Source organism: Piliocolobus tephrosceles, chromosome 2, assembly GCF_002776525.5.
Source record: "Piliocolobus tephrosceles isolate RC106 chromosome 2, ASM277652v3, whole genome shotgun sequence".
Classification (NCBI taxonomy): domain Eukaryota; kingdom Metazoa; phylum Chordata; class Mammalia; order Primates; family Cercopithecidae; genus Piliocolobus; species Piliocolobus tephrosceles.
The window spans coordinates 116,920,070-116,937,994 of NC_045435.1; the positions used below are offsets into that span (position 1 = coordinate 116,920,070).

Below are 17,925 nucleotides of genomic sequence, written 5' to 3' on the forward strand. Positions count from 1 at the left end.
AATACAAAACTAATTTCAGACCACCAATTAGAAATCAAATTAAGGCCGGGCGCGGTGGCTCAAGCCTGTAATCCCAGCACTTTGGGAGGCCGAGACGGGCAGATCACAAGGTCAGGAGATCGAGACCATCCTGGCTAACACAGTGAAACCCCGTCTCTAATAAAAATACAAAAAACTAGCCGGGTGAGGTGGCGGGTGCCTGTAGTCCCAGCTACTCAGGAGGCTGAGGCAGGAGAATGGCGTAAACCTGGGAGGCGGAGCTTGCAGTGAGCTGAGATCCGGCCACTGCACTCCAGCCCGGGCAACAGAGCAAGACTCCGTCTCAAAGAAAAAAAAAAAAAAATCAAATTAAACTGCCATATATTCTGCTTTGTTTTTCTTCAACACTACCTATTCTTCCTTCAAGCTCCACTTCAAATCTTTGGCAAAAATAAGTCTCTGGAATATGTATTCTTTAGCTGGGGCGCAGGGGTAGACTTCAGGATATCTAAAACACCTTAAAATTACATGTAAAATTTTGTGGGTTTCTCATTTTCCTGAAGATTCTCAAGGGTGTCAGTGGCCCCAAAAAAGAGAAAAAAAATACTTCCTAGGAACTAACTTACCCAAAAAAAAGGCGAATAATCTCAGGAAAAAGGTAAATTCAAACCCAAGTTATTACTGATTTATTCTTAGACTCACATTTAATGAATACCAGCAGGAAAAAGTAAACTTGAGAAAGAACATTAATGATACAGTTAGCACTTCAAGGCTGCCTTAAAGACAGGCTCATAAGTAAGCTTAAGGATTTTTAAATGCATTTAATCCCATCCTAAATTTCCAATATAATCACTAACCCTGCCCCCTTTCCTTCCATATGTCACCAAATAATACTTAAAAATATTAACAGTAATCTATATAAATTATGTTGGAAATATTCAGCCTTCTGTTTTTCCTTAAGATTGGATTTTCCCCTTTACTACAAACCCATTCCTAAGCTTATATGAACTAATTAAAGAATTCTAATATCAAAGAACTACCAGTAATAACCTGCTTTCACAACGTCCAAAGAAAGTCCCATGAATAAACATGGAATAACAATTCTAAAGAACAATTTAGAAAGATGCATCCAGGTATTTTTCTTTCTTTCTTTTTTTGACTGTTCTTTGTGGAGCAGGGCTGATCGACAGGCAATACACTTAGACAAGCTGCATCCAGGTATCTTTTTAAATGCATATCTTTTAACGCAGTAATTCTAATTCTGGATCCTTAAGGAAGTAAGATTTGCCAGAAAGTTCACTAAGACTGGCCAGGTGCAGTGGCTCACACCTGTAATTCCAGCACTTTGGGAGACCAATGTGGGTGGATCACCTGGGGTCAGGAATTCAAGACCAGCCTGGCCAACATGGCAAAACCCTGTCTCTACTGAAAACATGAAAATTAGCTGGGCGTGGTGGCACACACCTGTAATTCCAGTTACTTGGGAAGCTGAGGCAGGAGAATCGCTTGAACCCAGGAGGCGGATGTTGCAGTGAGCCAAGATCGCGCCACTACATTCCAGCCTGGGAGACAGAGCGAGGTTCTGTCTCAAAACAACAATAAAAAGACACACGCAAGCACATGTGCCCTCTGGTGGATAAACAACCCTCTGTAAAGTTGACTGAAAAACAAGCCACCAAAAAACAAATGAACAAACCCCAGAATCTAATTAAACCTGGACATCCAACTACTGTACAAGACAAAAGAATAAAGAAGACAATAACATACTGAACATAACCATGGAGAAGTAATGAGCCAAATTCTGCAACAGTGTAAATGACAAACAAATGTTTCTTTTACAATTAAATTGTAAGGAAAAAAAGAAGAGAGAGCAATAAATGAAGAACCAGTAAGTTAAAAAATATCTAAGAGATCAATCAACTGTACAGGTGGACTTCATTTGGATCCTGATTCATAATGAAAACTATACAAAAAATTATAATATTTATAATTTTAGATATAGAACACTTACTGGATATTTGACATAAGGAATTTGTTTTTTAGTTAGTTTTTTAAAAAGTCCTTCTCTTTTAGAGGTACATACTGAAATATGTCTGAGATTTGTTTGAAAATAACACAGGGCAAGGGGAAGTTAAGTGAATGGGGTACAGATGAAACCAAGATTAGTCATGAGTTGATAACTGTTGGAGCTGGGTCTCTAGTACATGGGAGTTCATTATAGTGTTCTACCTACTCTTATACATGTTTACATTTTTTCCATATGGAAAGTTAAGAATGTTTATGCATATAAATTTGCACAGGAAAAGTTCTGGGCAAATGACAATTACCTTTAGATGGTAGAATATATGTGGACTTTTACTTAATTTTTTTTTATTCATCTGTATTCTGTATTTTTTTATATCAAACATATTTTACTTATATACTTAAAATAGAAATTGATAAATAAAAATTTTAAATGCTTTCCTTCCCAGTAATCTCACACTTTAAATAGCAAACATGATATCTTTGACTCTTCTTACCTGATATCTGCTTAGGAGAGATGCCAGAATAACGTGAGCTATAAACTAATATGTTCAGATTAAAGGAGAGGGGAAAAAAGTCTCTTAAATGGTTCTCTCTATAGTTTCCTAATTTAGACCAGAGGATTTTATAGTAGGTCAAAGAAGCTAACTGTATCCCACAAACAAATATTACCACAGATATTTCGAAGTTCCAAAGTTCAAGGTATGTTAACAGGAACGTAAGGTATTCCTACCCACACTCTGTAGCTACTCTGTTGTGTCATAATTCCTGAACACCTCCCTATTTTAGCACTCTGTTCCAGTAGTGTTTATCAAGCACGCTCTTAAAAAAAAAAAGAAAAAAAAAAAAAGGACAGACAGCTGTATCTTACCGGTGGCAAGGAATGCCGCCCACATTCAATTGTGACGAGTTTATGGCACTTCTTATGAACCAAGAGTTTGCAGTTGATGCACTTATATCCTTGGCGTCCAAGTCCCCATATTCGGTCTGTGCAGATGGCACAGTGAGCACGCTGAAAAGAGTAATTCAACAATATTTTATTAACCAAAAAGAAGGTCATAATCATTTCCCAGTTTGCTGACTCAATTCCCTTTGTCATGGTGTCAACTGTCAGCCCACGACAAAAACAAAAACAAAAACAAAAGCAAAACAAAGCTTCTTCATACATAATTTTTTAAAAGCTATGAAGGTCAGTGAAAAACAGAGCTTATTTTAAACAGACAGTGAAACTTGCAACCACATTTCTTTCTAAGTCTAAGAATTTTCAGTCTTTACATAATTAAGTTCAGAATAATGAAAACAGAAAAAGTGAATTAAATTAGAAATATACATGGCAGAAAAAGCCATCGAATGACTCCTAAGCAAACATTAACCTTGCAGGCTGTTCAGAGGTCAAACCAAAGCTCTGTTTTCTTAAAGAGCAATAACCTAAAGTGATTTTTCCTTTCAAAGCCTCCCTCCTTCCTTCCTTCCCTCTCTCCCTTTTTTTTTTTTTTTTTTTTTAATTTGAGATGGAGTTTTGCTCTTGTTGCCCAGGCTGGAATGCAATAGCACAATCTCAGCTCACTGCAACCTCCACCTCCCAGGTTCAAGTGATTCCCCTGCCTCAGCCTCTAGCGTAGCTGGGATTACAGGCATGCGCCACCATACCTGGCTACGTTTTGTATTTTTAGTAGAGACGGGATTTCACCATGCTGGTCAGGCTGGTCTCAAACTCCTGGACCTCAGGTGATCCACCCACCTTGGCCTCCCAAAGTGCTGGGATTACATCTGTGAGCCACCACACTCAGTCTTTCTTTTTATTTATTTATTTATTTTTAAGAGACAGTGTCTTGCTCTGTTAGCCAGGCTGCAGTCCAGTGGACTCACTTTGATTCACTGCAGCCTCAACCTCCTGGGCTCAAGCTTCCTGAGTAGCTAGGACTACAGGTGTGTACCACCATGCCCCGCTAATGACTGTATTTTTTGTAGAGATGGGATCTCACTACATTGCCCTGGCTGGTCTCGAACTCCTGGGCTTCAGTGTTCCCCCTTCTCAGCCTCCCAAACTGCTGGAATTACAGGCAGGTACCATTGCACCCAGCCTCAAAGCCTTCTTAAATGTCAGTGCTACTGGAAGTAAAAGAGCTTGGAGAGGGATTTCGGGTGGTGGTTTCTATTTACATTAATTAATTTAGGACATGGCATTAATTTTAGAATGGAAATGGCATTCAAAAATTTGCAGTTATCAAGAGTATTTAAAAACTTCACTTCTGGCCAGGCATGGTGGCTTATACCTGTAATCCCAGCACGTTGGGAGGCTGAGGCGGATGTATCAGGTGAGGTCAGGAGTTTGAGACCAGCTTGGCCAACAAGGTAAAACTCCGTCTCTACTAAAAATACAAAAAACAGCCAGGCCTGTTGGCTGACACCTGTAGTCCCAGGTACTCAGGAGGCTGAGGCACAAGAATCTCTTGAACCCAGGAGATGCAGGTTGCAGTGAGCCGAGACTGTGCCATTGCACTCCAGCCTGGGTGATACAGCAGGACTCCATCTTTAAAATAAATAAATAAATAAATAATAAATTAATAACTTACTTCTGAAGACAGACTGCTGCTTTCAAACTTTGGTTCTATCACTTACTAGCTGTATGATCTTGGGCAAGTTACTTAACAGGCCTGCACTTGAGTTTTGCCATCTATAAAGTGGAAATATATAGTACCTATCTCACAGGGTTGTTGTAAGGATTAAATGAATCAATGTATATAAAGCATTTGGAAAAGTGCCTGGTATACAGTACAACCCAGATAAGTGTTTGCTATTATTATTTTCTAAACCGTGAAAATCAAATTATAACACTAACTGGCAAAATAAAGATTAAATAAAGAAAATAAACCTTGTTTGTTTTCTGGCTGCCTTAAATTATATTTTAAAATCCAATTTTCTTACAGCTAGGGTATATTATGTGGAATCATTAATCATCCAATCTGGAGCTTTTTTTTGAGACTGGGTCTTGCTCCATTGCCCAGGCTGGAGTGCAGTGGCACAATCTCGGCTCACTGCAACCTCTGCCTCCCAGACTCAAGTGATTCTCCTGCCTCAGTCTCCCGAGTAGCTGGGACTACAGGCACACGCCACTGCAGCCGGCTAATTTTTGTATTTTTAATAGAGATAAGGTTTTGCCATGTTGGCCAGGCTTGAACTCCTGGCCTCAACTGATCCGGCAGCCTTGGCCTCCCAAAGTGCTGGGATTATAGGCCTGAGCCACCACCCTTGGCCTGGAGCATTTTTAAGAGTGAAAAAGAGATGCTATTAAAAATTATAGGCATACTGCCTCAGGCAAATTGGAAATGTAAGGTCATGTTACTTATGTATTTAAAAGTGTGTAACAAGCCTTAATAACAAACTACCTTTCTTTCATAGCAGAAAGGAAAAAAATAGCTGTCTCAGATTATCAGCATTCAACAAACTATGTTTACCCTGTTGAAACGCTTGGCTTGGAAAGTGTGGCCATTGGCACAATAAAGCTTTCTCCAGCGGCGTGCACCTCTACGGTAGATGGATTCTGAAGAGAGAGTAATAGTTAAAAAAAGAAAAAAGAGCAAGTGTGAGTAAAAGTCATTTTATAATTAAGTCTGTAATTTTTTTCATGATACTCATTGCAAGAAAAAAAAATACGGATAAAAACGTGAACATCAAAAAGTAAAATAGATTCATCAAGGGACCAGACAAAAATAATCCACAGGGTATAAATATTTGACTACTACTGCTTGTCTTTTTTTTTTTTTTTTTTTTTTTTTTTGTGAGACTGAGTCTTGCTCTGTCACCTGTCACCCAGACTGGAGTGCAATGGCACAGTCTCAGCTCACTGCAACCTCCACCTCCCAGGTTCAAGCGACTCTCCTGCCTCAGCCTCCCGAGTAGCTGGGATTACAGGGATGTGCCACCATGCCCAGCTAGTTTTGTATTTTTAGTAAAGATGGGATTTCTCCATGTTGGTCAGGCTGGCTTGAACTCCCAACCTCAGATGATCCACCCACCTCGGCCTCCCAAAGTGCTGGGATTACGGGTGTGAGCCAACGCACCCAGCCTACTACTGCTTTTCTTTTTAAAAATTTTCCTTCAACTTTTTATTTTGAACATCTTTTAATCCCACATCTTTTATTCCCTTTACAAAGGTAAAAGAATAGACACCTTCATCTTCCACCGAGATTTACCAATTATTCATGTTTTGTCATATTTACTTTCTTCACTATAAAAAAACATACTTTTTTTTTTCTGAATTACTTGGAAGTAAAATGCAGATATCATGACACTTAAATACCCTTAAATACCCAAGTATCCATTGTCTGAGATTAAGGATATTCCACCCCCTCCACTTGACCCAATTCTACCTAACCACAATACCATTACCATGTCTTAGAAAATCAGTATTAATTCAATATCAACCAATATACAATTCATATACAAACTTCCCTAACTGCTCTCAAAGTGACTTTCTTTTTTGAGACATAGTCTCACTCTATCACCCAGACTGGAATCCAGTGGTGCAATCTCAGCCCACTGCAACCTCCACCTCCTGGGTTTAAGCAATTCTCCTGCCTCAGCCACCCAAATAGCTGGGATTGCAGGTACACGCCACCACACTTGGCTAATTTTTGTATTTTTAGTAAAGACAGGGTTTTGCCATGTTCGCCAGGCGGGTCTCAAACACTGACCTCAAGTGATCTGCCTGCCTCAGCCTCCCAAAGTGCAGGGATTACAGGCGTGGGCCACTGTGCCCGGCCCCAAAGTGACTTTCAAAGCTCACTTTTTCTATCCAGGATGTAATCAAGATTCAGGGACTGCATTTGATCATGCTTTTTTGGTCTCCTTAACATTCTAAAACATTCACTCTGCCTTATTTGTTGCTACTTCTTTTTCATGATGTTGACTTATTTATTTATTTATTTATTATTTATTTAAAGAGTCTCATTAGTTGTTTCATATTATATCCCACATTCTGGGTTTGTCTGTTTACTTACAATTAGAGGCAGTATTAAATACCTTTGGCAAAAACAATACATAGGTAATGTTGCATATTTCTTATCTCATTACCTCTCACGAGGTACACAAATGTCAGAATATCAACTCCCACTACTGATGTTCAATAATCATTAAAGGTATTGACTGCTAGATCTCTTCACTGTAAAGGTACATTTCACTCTTTGTAACTATCTGTAAAGAGATATTTTGTACCAAAAGCGTATCTTTTTCCCCAACAACTTTTCATCCAGTAGTCTTTATATTAATATGTTTCTTAAGTATAGTTAGAGAAAGAGGTTCCAAATGATCAAATCTAGTCCACCTTCATATTTTTAAGTTCATCATTATTATATATATTGTCTATTAGTCATTAATAATAACATCCCACAGTAATGGTAATAACAGTGATAGTTAATACCACAGAAAGATTACATTAGGTTCCCAAAGTCACATTTTAAAACAAATGTAGCAATGGGTTTACTATTTAAAATTAAGATACTAAAGACCAGTTGCAATGCTCTCAATTAGAACTCTTAGGATAGCTTAATACAGAATTGAAAGTTTAGAGCTATTTCAATTAATTCAAAGCAAAACATTTACCACTATTCCTTCTAAAGTCATGAGCATGTGCAGAAACCACAAATGAAATTGAGTTGCCTAATATCCACAATTAGTAAATTATGCCAAATACCAAAAGCAATAACTTATAATCAAACATAGGTTTGCATACTTAAATTACATTAGAACAAAGAGTAGTTGGACTCTTTTAGTGCATCTCATTAATAGTAACATTTGGCTTAGATATTCCAAAGAAATTCTGTTAACAATTCCTGACCTGGGGAAGCTTTTAAGTGGTGGTTCTCAAACTTTAGTGTGCATCAGAATCACGTGAAGAGTTTGTTAAACCTGGTAGCTCAGCCCCAGTCCAAGAGTTTATGAATCACGTAGATTGCAGTGCATTTTTTTTGTTTTTGAGACAGTCTCGCTCTGTTGCCCAGTGGCGTGATCTCAGCTCACTGCAACCTCCGCCTTCCAGGTTCAAGCAATTCTCCTGCCTCAGCCTCCCAGGTAGCTGGATTACAGGCATGCATCACCACACCTGGCTAACTTTTTTGTATTTTTAGTAGAGGTGGGCTGTCACCATGTTGGCCAGGCTGGTCTTGAACTCCTGACCTCAAGGTGATCTGCTCACCTCAGCCTCCCAAAGTGCTAGGATTACATGAGCCACTGCACCCGGCCTGAGCGCAGTTTCTATCCAGTTCTCAGGTGAAGCTGACACCATGGACCCCAATGGCTACATTTTGAGAGTTAGTTTTAAAATACAAAGATGTCCAGATCTCACTTACAGACTAATTCATTAGGCTTGGGGATGGAAATCTGGCATTGATCATTCCCTGCATCCCACAATTTTAATGTGTCCAAGGGTAAGAACCATTGTTCCACTGTGGACTATGGTTGGTTACCTGAAGTTACTAGGAGTTGGAGATCTAATAAATATACACATTTCTCTGGGTCAGTTGTAGGAAGTCTGCAATATTTAAGACATTTAATAAGTGACTTGGGGCCAGGTGCAGTGGCTCATGCCTATAATCCCAGAGCTTCGGGAGACTGAGGTGGGTAGATCACCTGAGGTCAGCAGTTTGAGACCAGCCTGGCCAACACGGTGAAACCTCAACTCTACTAAAAATACAAAACTAAGCTGGGCATGTTAGCGGCGCCTGTAATCCCAGGTACTCAGGAGTCTGAGGTAGGAGAATTACTTGAACCCTAGAGGAGGAGGTTGCAATGAGCCAAGATTGCGCCACTGCACTCCAGCCTGGGTGAGAAAGCGAGACTCTGTCTTAAAAAAAAAAAAAAAACAAAAAAAAAACAGTGACTTAGTAATTGTTAAAAAAAAAAAAAAAAAAACCACTGCAGAAAAATAAAAGCCAATTCCTAACGACATGTACTGAGTGTCATGTCACTCTCAAGTGGTATAACAAAAAAAAAAACAAGTGTGTTTGTTATGTATAACTTGCATGCATAGACATAGACAGATACAGAGATAAAGCAAACAGGGAAAATGTTAAAAATTGGTAAATCTGGGCAAAGGATATATAGGTATTCTTGTTTTCAATGTTGTTTCAACCTCTGCATAGGTTTGAACATTTCCAAAATTAAATTTTAAAACTTAAATTTAACTTAATTTTCCTTTCATATGTGCAACAGACAATTATGTAAGTTGTAACTAAGAACTATCTGAATTTGATCTGGCAAAAGTAGCATTTGGGCAGTCACTAATATATTTTAAATTGACTGAAAAATGGAAAAGAAATCAAATGACTTAGAACTTCTATTTCCTTTTTTTTTTTTTCCTTGAGACAAGGCCTATCTCTATCACCCACACTAGAGTCACTGTAGCCTCAAACTCCTGGGCTCAAGGGATCCTCCCACTTCAACCTCCCAAGTAGCTGAGATTATAGGCACATACCATGCTAACTTTTTTGTGTGTTTTTGGAAAGACAAAGTCTCACTTTTTGCCCAGGCTGGTCTTGAACTCCTGGGCTTAAACGATCCTCCCACCTCAGCCTCCCACAGTGCTGGGATTACAGGCATTAGCCACTGTCCACTGCACCTAGCTAAAAATTCTATCTCAGATTTCTTTTTCATTTGTACCATAGCATAGTAACTCTTGCAAAAGGTATGAAGTATATAAACACTCACTATCTTCTCCCGGACAAGGCATCCCAGGACGTTCTGGTACACAAGGGAACACTGAAAGAAAATAAATGAACATGAGTTAACAGCATATTTAAAACATACAAATTACACAGAATTTAAAATTCAAATGTAAAAGACACTGACCCAGATTTCAACCTGACCCTCTCTTCATTTGAGACAAGATAGCATGCGGTCAATATTATTTGCCAAAGAGATTCATTTTACCAAGGCCATATAAAAGAAGGTTTTATTTGCCTTTGCTTTGTTGATATTAAAATAAAAAATAAAAAAAGGTATTATAAAAACAAACATATCTATAAACAATGCATTAGGCTGGTCATGGTGGCTTACGCCTCTAATCCCAGCACTCTGAAAGGCCAAGGTGGGTGGATCACTTGAGGTCAGGAGATGCCAGCCTGGCCAACATGGTAAAACTCTGTCTCTACCAAAAAATACAAAAAACAATTAGCCTATTAGCCTGGCATGGTGGCATGCCTATAATACCAGCTACTTGGGAGGCTGAGGCCCAGGAATCACTTGAACCTGGGAGGCGAAGGTTGCAATGCACTGCAATCATGCCACTGCATTCCAGCCCAGGCGACAGAGTGACACACCATCTCAGAAACAAAAAACAGAAACAAAACAAAACAAAAAACCAAAGCATCAGAAGCTCAAATTACTAATTCCAGTCCCTGTTACATCATTATTTTCTGATCCTTAAATAAATCATTAACTAGCATTTCGTTAAATCCTTGGTATAGCAGGACAAGTATGTCACAACGAAGGATGAAAATTAAATTACAAAATGTATACAAATATGAAACATATTAGTTTTTAAAAGATGTATACTAATTAGGAATAAATTAACACCAGAAACAGTACCAAAATAAAAAATGTAAATTTACATTAGAAACTATAAATTTATATACTGATTCAAACCATTTTTATAACAAGGTAGAATATAAAGCAACAATGTATTTATGAATATCTAGTCAGCTATTGCTAGTCTGTGATGTACTAAAGGACACAGCTTAATAAAGAGCACAGACAGGGCCAGGCGCGGTGGCTCAAACCTGTAATCCCAGCACTTTGGGAGGCCGAGACGGCGGATCACAAGGTCAGTAAATCGAGACCATCCTGGCTAACATGGTGAAACCCCGTCTCTACTAAAAAAAATACAAAAAATTAGCCGGGTGAGGTGGCGGGCGCCTGTAGTCCCAGCTACTCGGAAGGCTGAGGCAGGAGAATGGCGTAAACCCGGGAGGCGGAGCTTGCAGTGCGCTGGGATCTGGCCACTGCACTCCAGCCTGGGCTACAGAGTGAGACTCCGTCTCAAAAAAATAAATAAATAAATAAAAATAAACAGCACAGACTACAGGAAGCACAGTTCCTAATGCATATTTTTAAAAGCTGAAACATAAGCTAGCTTCTGAAAGCATCTGTGATGTAGTATTAAAAGGCAATAAGACTTAAAACTGTTTAATACCATTCATCAATCACTTCTTTATGCATTCATTGTAATTTTATTCTGGAAAGAGATGACAAAAAAATAGATTCTTAAAGTCCTATTAGAATCTCGCAGGGCGCGGTGGCTCAAGCCTGTAATCCCAGCACTTTGGGAGGCCGAGACGGGCGGATCACGAGGTCAGCAGATCGAGACCATCCTGGCTAACATGGTGAAACCCCGTCTCTACTAAAAAATACAAAAAAAAAACTAGCTGGGCGAGGTGCCGGGCGCCTGTGGTCCCAGCTACTCCGGAGGCTGAGGCAGGAGAATGGCGGGAACCCGGGAGGCGGAGCTTGCAGTGAGCTGAGATCCAGCTACTGTACTCCAGCCTGGGCGACAGAACAAGACTCCGTCTCAAAAAAAAAAAAAAAAAGAATCTCAACAAAGTACATTATGGATCCCTTGTGAGTCACTATGTCAAATTCTGGAGGTAGAAAAAATCAGGCCAAGTGTGCTGGCTGACGCCTGTAATCCCAAAACTTTGGGAGGGCAAGGCAGGCAGATCACCTGAGGTCAGTAGTTTGAGACTAGCCTGGCCAACATGGTAAAACCCCATCTCTACTAAAAATACAAAAATTAGCTGGGCATGGTGGTAGGCGCCTGTAATCCCAGGTACTTTGGAGGTTGAGATATGAGAATCACTTGAACACAAGAGGCCGAGGTTGCAGTGAGTTGAGATTGTGCCGCTGCCCTCTAGCCTGGGCAACAGAGTGAAACTGTCTCAAAAAAAAAAAAAAAAAGATAAAATCAAACCACTGTTTTTTTAAAAAAATACACTGTAAAGGAAAATACAAAGAAATAGTAACAAGGCACTGAAATGATTATACTTAAGGAAAGATTTACATTTGTTTCACTTTTTTAAAAGTTTCCTAAGTCTGGTCTCACAGCTCTCAAAAATGTTCAATGAAATACTGCCAATACATTGCAATTAAATGCAGTATATTAAGAGGTTCTTGGGTGGGCACAGTGGTTCACACCTCTAATCCCAGCACTTCGGGAGGCCCAGGTGGTAGGACTCCTTAAGCCCAGGAGTTTGAGACCAGCCTGGGCATCGTAGTGCTATCCGATCTCCACACACACAAAAAAGATTAGCCAGTCATAGTGGTGTGGCAGTGTCTGTGGTCCCAGTTACTCAGGAGGTGGGAGGATCGCTTGAACCTGGGAAGTCAAGGCTGCAGTGAGCTATGACTGCACCAATGCATTCCAGCCTGGGATACAGAGCGAGAGAAACTGCCTCAAAAAAAAAAAAAAGTTTTACATGACAAAAAAAGTTTGAGGGTTAGCATAGTTGAATGAAATAAACACAAATTTGGAATCAGAATTCCTAGATTCACAATCCAGGTCTACAATGTGCCAGTTACATATATGATAACTGAGTTTAGGTTACTTCTTTTTATGCCACTTCCTACATCTCAAGGTTGCTGAGGTTTTTTTGAGACAGAGTCTCGCTCTGTCGCCCAGGGTGGAGTGCAGTGGCGCGATCTCCGCTCACTGCAAGCTCCGCTGCCTCCCAGGTTCACGCCATTCTCCTGCTTCAGCTTCTCTAGAAGCTGGGACTACAGGCACCCGCCACCACGCCCGGCTAATTTTTTTGTATTTTTAGTAGAGATGGGGTTTCACCATGTTCGCCAGGATGGTCTCGATCTCCTGACCTCGTGATCCACCCGTCTCGGCCTCCCAAAGTGCTGGGATTACAGGCGTGAGCCACCACGCTGGGCAAGGTTGCTGAGGTTTAAACATACTAATGCCTCTAAAGCATCATGTAAATGGGCCGGGTGCAGTGGCTCATGCCTGTAATCTCAGTGCTTTGGGAGACCAAGGCAGGCGGATCTCTTGAGGCAAGGAGTTTGAGACCAGCCTGGCCAACATGGTGAAACCCTACCTCTACTACAAATACAAAAATTAGCCAGCCACGGTGGTGCACGCCTGTAATCCCAGCTACTTGGGAGGCTGAGGCGCGCTTGAACCCGGGAGGCAGAGGTTGCAGTGGGCTGAGATCATGCCACTGCACTCCAGCCTGGGTGACAGAGTGAGACTCTGTTCCAAAAATAAATATAGAAATCATGTAAATAGTTTCACTATTAACCTTTAAGCAAAAGAAAGGATATTTAAGATACCTTACCTTTGGAGGTCACTATTTGTATACATTATAAAATTTCAAGTAAGTGACTTAGATTCCCCAGGCTCTCAATTTTTAACTTACATCATAAACTTGCTATGATACACTAAGAAATCAAATTTTAATATCCAACGAGACATACAGAGATCACAAAATTCCCCAGACTGTAAGAAGCAGATTAATTTTACCTTCTATAGCATGTGAGAAACTACTAAATAAGGACAATTACTTAGGCATGAGTCACAGAGATTGAGAAAATGACATTGAGGTTATGTTTCAAAATGGTCAAAGAAATTATCACTCTGGACGAGTATGAAATGACTACTCTCTTACCATGAATCAAGAGTTCAGAATCCTTGTTTAGCTCATAAAGTCTAAAGGCTTCTTCTAACTCCAACTGAGATGATACGGTACACGGGTCTCCTAAAAAATACAAAAGTAAAGTAATGGTCACTTTAAAACCCCTAAATGTGATGATTACTAAACAAATTTCATAATGTAAATTTTGAGAAAAAATAATCTCATATTTATAAACATAAATATGTGACAAGGACAAATATTTATTTACTTTTTATTATTATTATTATTATTTGGAGATGGAGTTTTGCTCTTGTTGCCCAGGCTGGAGTACAGTGGCGTGATCCTGGCTCACTGCAACCTCTGCCTCCCGGGTTCAAGCGATTCTCCTGCCTCAGCTTCCTGAGCAGCTGGGATTACAGGCGTGCACCACCATACCCAGCTAATTTTTATATTAGTAGAGACGGGGTTTCACCATGTTGTCCAGGCTGGTCTCGAACTCCTGACCTGAGGTGATCCGCCTGCCTCGGCCTCCCAAAGTGCTGGGATTATAGGCGTGAAGCACCATGCCTGGCTTAAGGACAAATATTTAGATATTTATTTAGACAATTCAATTTTCTGAGGTAGGTAACATAACTTCCATTTGTATTTGTACAAAAATACTACATGAGGTTCACAGACACTAATTTATATAGATATAAAATGTTGTTCTTTGGGTTTTTTTTTGGTGAGACAGGGTCTCACTCTGTCACTCAAGGCTGAATGCAGTGACAGGATCATGGCTCACTATAGCCTTGACCTCCTGGGCTCAAGCAATCTTCCCACTTGGGCCTCCCAAAGTGCTGGGATTATGGGCATGAGCCACCACACCTGGCCATTTTGTTCTTAACATTGGATATATCCCAAATACAGCAAACAGAATCTATTCCTGACCACATTTTTTTTTTTGAGATGGAATTTGGCTCTTGTTGCCCATTCTGGAGTGCAATGATGTGATCTTGGCTCACTGCAACCTCCGCCTGGGTTCAAGCAATTCTCCTGCCTCAGCCTCACGAATAGCTGGGACCAAAGATGTGCAGCACCACTCCTGGCTACTGACCACAGTTTAAATTGTCACTGCTATGTGTCTAATGGGTATGGCCAAGGGCAGGCTTTCTGTTACTTGTTTGTTTAAAAGAGGAAGTGAAAGTAGTTCCATTGCCACAATATGATTAGTTAGAAGTCTCCATGTAATCATTTTATCAAATTTTTCCCTTCACATGACAGAGCCTCCTCACAGGAGTCACAGAAATGAAAAGCTACAAAACTATGGAAGAACAGTCACACTTGAGCTGCTATGAAATGTAAATGAACAGTTTTAGTGACAGACACACAGAGAAGGGACGGAAGAAACAACTCTCTTACCCAACTAGCCAGACAACTGAGTCACCCCTGGCAATCAATGAGGTGGCACATCTGCCTGGACTATGGCATTCCTTAATGAAAAAGTCATTCAGGCCAGGTGTGGTGGCCTGTAATCCCAATAGTTTGGGAGGCTGAGGCAGGTGGGTCACTTAAGGTCAGGAGTTCGAGACCAGCCAAGGCAACATGGTGAAATGCCGTCTCTACTAAAAATACAAAAATTAGCCAGGCACAGTGGTGTGTGCCTATAGTCCCAGCTACTCAGGAGGCTGAGGCAGAAGAATCAATTGAACCCAGGAGGCGGAGGGTGTAGTGAGTCAAGATTGTGCTACTGCACTCCAGCCTGGGCAACAAGGCAAGACTCTCAAAAAAAAAAAAAGAAGAAGAAGTCTTTTAGAGCCTAGTTTGAACCTGAGCCAGTGAGAGTGAGTCCTTTTCTCTGCCATTGATTTGCTAATTCCTGTAGTTACTATACAATAGATGCCACCAACCCTATCCAAACCTCAATCACCAGCATACAGCTCAGTCTGCTGAGAAAGTAAAATGAAGTCGTTTTTCCTGGCTTCTCAAAGAAGAGTGCCTCTCCCTTTTTTTCCTCCCACTTGACCACTGCATCCCTACTTCCTCAGTTCCATTTCCATTTTTTCTTTCTTTCTATTTCCTAGCTCTTATCAGGCAAAGGAGTTTCTGAGTCTCCCTCTCAAAAACCAAATCTCTTTTGGCCGGGCGTGGTGGCTCAAGCCTGTAATCCCAGCACTTTGGGAGGACGAGATGGGCGGATCACGAGGTCAGGAGATCGAGAGCATCCTGGCTAACACGGTGAAACCCCGTCTGTACTAAAAAATACAAAAAAACTAGCTGGGCGTGTTGGCAGGCGCCTGTAGTCCCAGCTACTTGGGAGGTTGAGGCAGGAGAATGGCGTAAACCCGGGAGGCGGAGCTTGCAGTGAGCTGAGATCCAGCCACTGCACTCCAGCCTGGGCGACAGAGCGAGACTCCGTCTCAAAAAAAAAAAAAAAAACCTCTTTCAGGTCAGGCGCAGTGGCTCACACCTGTAATCCTAGCACTTGGGAGGCCGAGGGAGGTGGATCACCTGAGGAGTTCAAGACCAGCTTGGCCAACATGGTAAAACCCCGTCTCTACTAAAATTACAAAAATTAGCCGGGTGTGGTGGCACATGCCTGTTGTCCCAGCTACTCAGGAGGCTGAGGCAGGAGAATCACTTGAACCTGGGAGGTGGAGGTTGCAGTGAACCGAGATCACACCATTGCACTCCAGCCTGGGCAACAAGAGCGAGACTTCGTCTCAGGGGGAAAAAAAAAAATCTCTTTCCCATTCAGATTGACACTCCATTCATTCAGTAGCCACAAATCTCAAGAGTAAAACTAGACACTAAAAACTGGAGGAAACAGGTGAGAAGACGAGAAAGGAAAAGGAGCAGGGTCTTTGTTTTTTTCACTATATACTTCTCTTTAATATTTTAAAAATCATTAAGTTTGCAATCTTTTACAATGAAACAACTTTTTTTCACATAGTGATCATATCCTTTCTCCATGTTCTTATCTTACACACATTTCTCAAAATGCTGCTGCCAGGTTTTAGCCCAAACACTACACCAAAACTGTGGTTGCAAAGGTCATGAAACCAGCTGCTGAAACCTAGGACATCTTTTCAGCCCTTATTCTAGGTGATCTCTCTTGCAGCCCCTGACAAAGTTGCCCACCGAGTATTATAGAAATCCTGTCTCTAGGTTCACCAACTGTTCTTTTTAACTGTTTGTTCTGGAAAATTTGAAACATATTTCAAAATGTTGTTTTTCCCTATATACCCACCCACTTATTCTCTACCATGGCAGCATTCTGACAAAATCTCTATAACTCTAGATAAAAATTCCTTAGTATAATCCAAATATTGTTATTAACCTACAAAAACTAGTAAGTATCTTCTTTGACCACAATGGAACAAAACTAGAAATCAGTAACAAGATGGACTTTGGGAACTACAAAAACACATGAAAGTTAACAATATGCTCCTTATTAACCAGTGGGTCAATACAAAATCAAGAAGAAAATCGAAAAATTTCTTTAAAAAATGAAAATAGAAACACAACATACTACCAAAACCAATGGGATACAGCGAAAGCAGTACTAAGAGCTGAGTTTAGAGCAAGTAATAAGTGCCTACATCTAAAAAATGAGAAAGGCTCTAAATGAACAAACTAACAATGCATCTTAAAGAACAAGAAAGATGTGTTCTTTAAAAAAAGAACGTTCAAAAAAGATGTGTTTTGTGGAGAACAAACTAAACACAAAATTAGTAGAAGAAAAGAAATATAAAGATCAGAATACAAATGAATGAAATTGAAACAAAACACACAAAAGATCAACAAAACATAAACCTGATTTTTTGAAAACATAAACAATATCAACAAATCTTTAACCGAACTAAAAATAAGAGAGACAAGACCCAAAGAAATAAAATCACAGATGAAAAAGGAGACAATACAACTGATACTGCAGAAATTCAAAGGATCATTAGAGGTCATGGTGAGCAACTATATGCCAACAAATCAGAAAGCCTAGAAGAAATGGATAACCTCCTAGACACATACAACCTATCAAGTCTGAACCATGAAGAAATCCAAAACCTGACTAGACTGCTAACAAGTAGTGAGATCAAAGCCATAATAAAAAGTCTCTCAGCAAAGAAAAGCCCAGGACTCAAAGGCTTCAGTGCCATTTAAAGAAAAACTAATACCAGTCTTACTCAAACTATTCCAAAATATGGAGGAGGAGGGAATAGTTTCAAACTCATTCTAAGATCCAGTAATATCCATCAGTATTACTAAAACCAGACAGATACATCAAAAAAAAAAAAAAAAAAAAAAAAAAAAAAAA

The 17,925-nt window shown here is 40.1% G+C and overlaps 1 protein-coding gene across 1 annotated transcript in view; it reads right to left on the reverse strand.

Annotated features, from left to right (window-relative positions):
- Positions 1-17,925, reverse strand: part of PRKCI (protein kinase C iota) — an 87,567-nt gene that overhangs the window by 33,439 nt on the left and 36,203 nt on the right. The window contains exons 3-6 of the mRNA XM_026454904.2: positions 13,665-13,754; positions 9,709-9,759; positions 5,460-5,545; positions 2,873-3,013 (exon numbers count right to left, since the gene is read on the reverse strand). Of these exons, the coding sequence (XP_026310689.1) occupies positions 2,873-3,013; positions 5,460-5,545; positions 9,709-9,759; positions 13,665-13,754 (368 nt within the window). The remainder of the gene's footprint in view (positions 1-2,872; positions 3,014-5,459; positions 5,546-9,708; positions 9,760-13,664; positions 13,755-17,925) is intronic.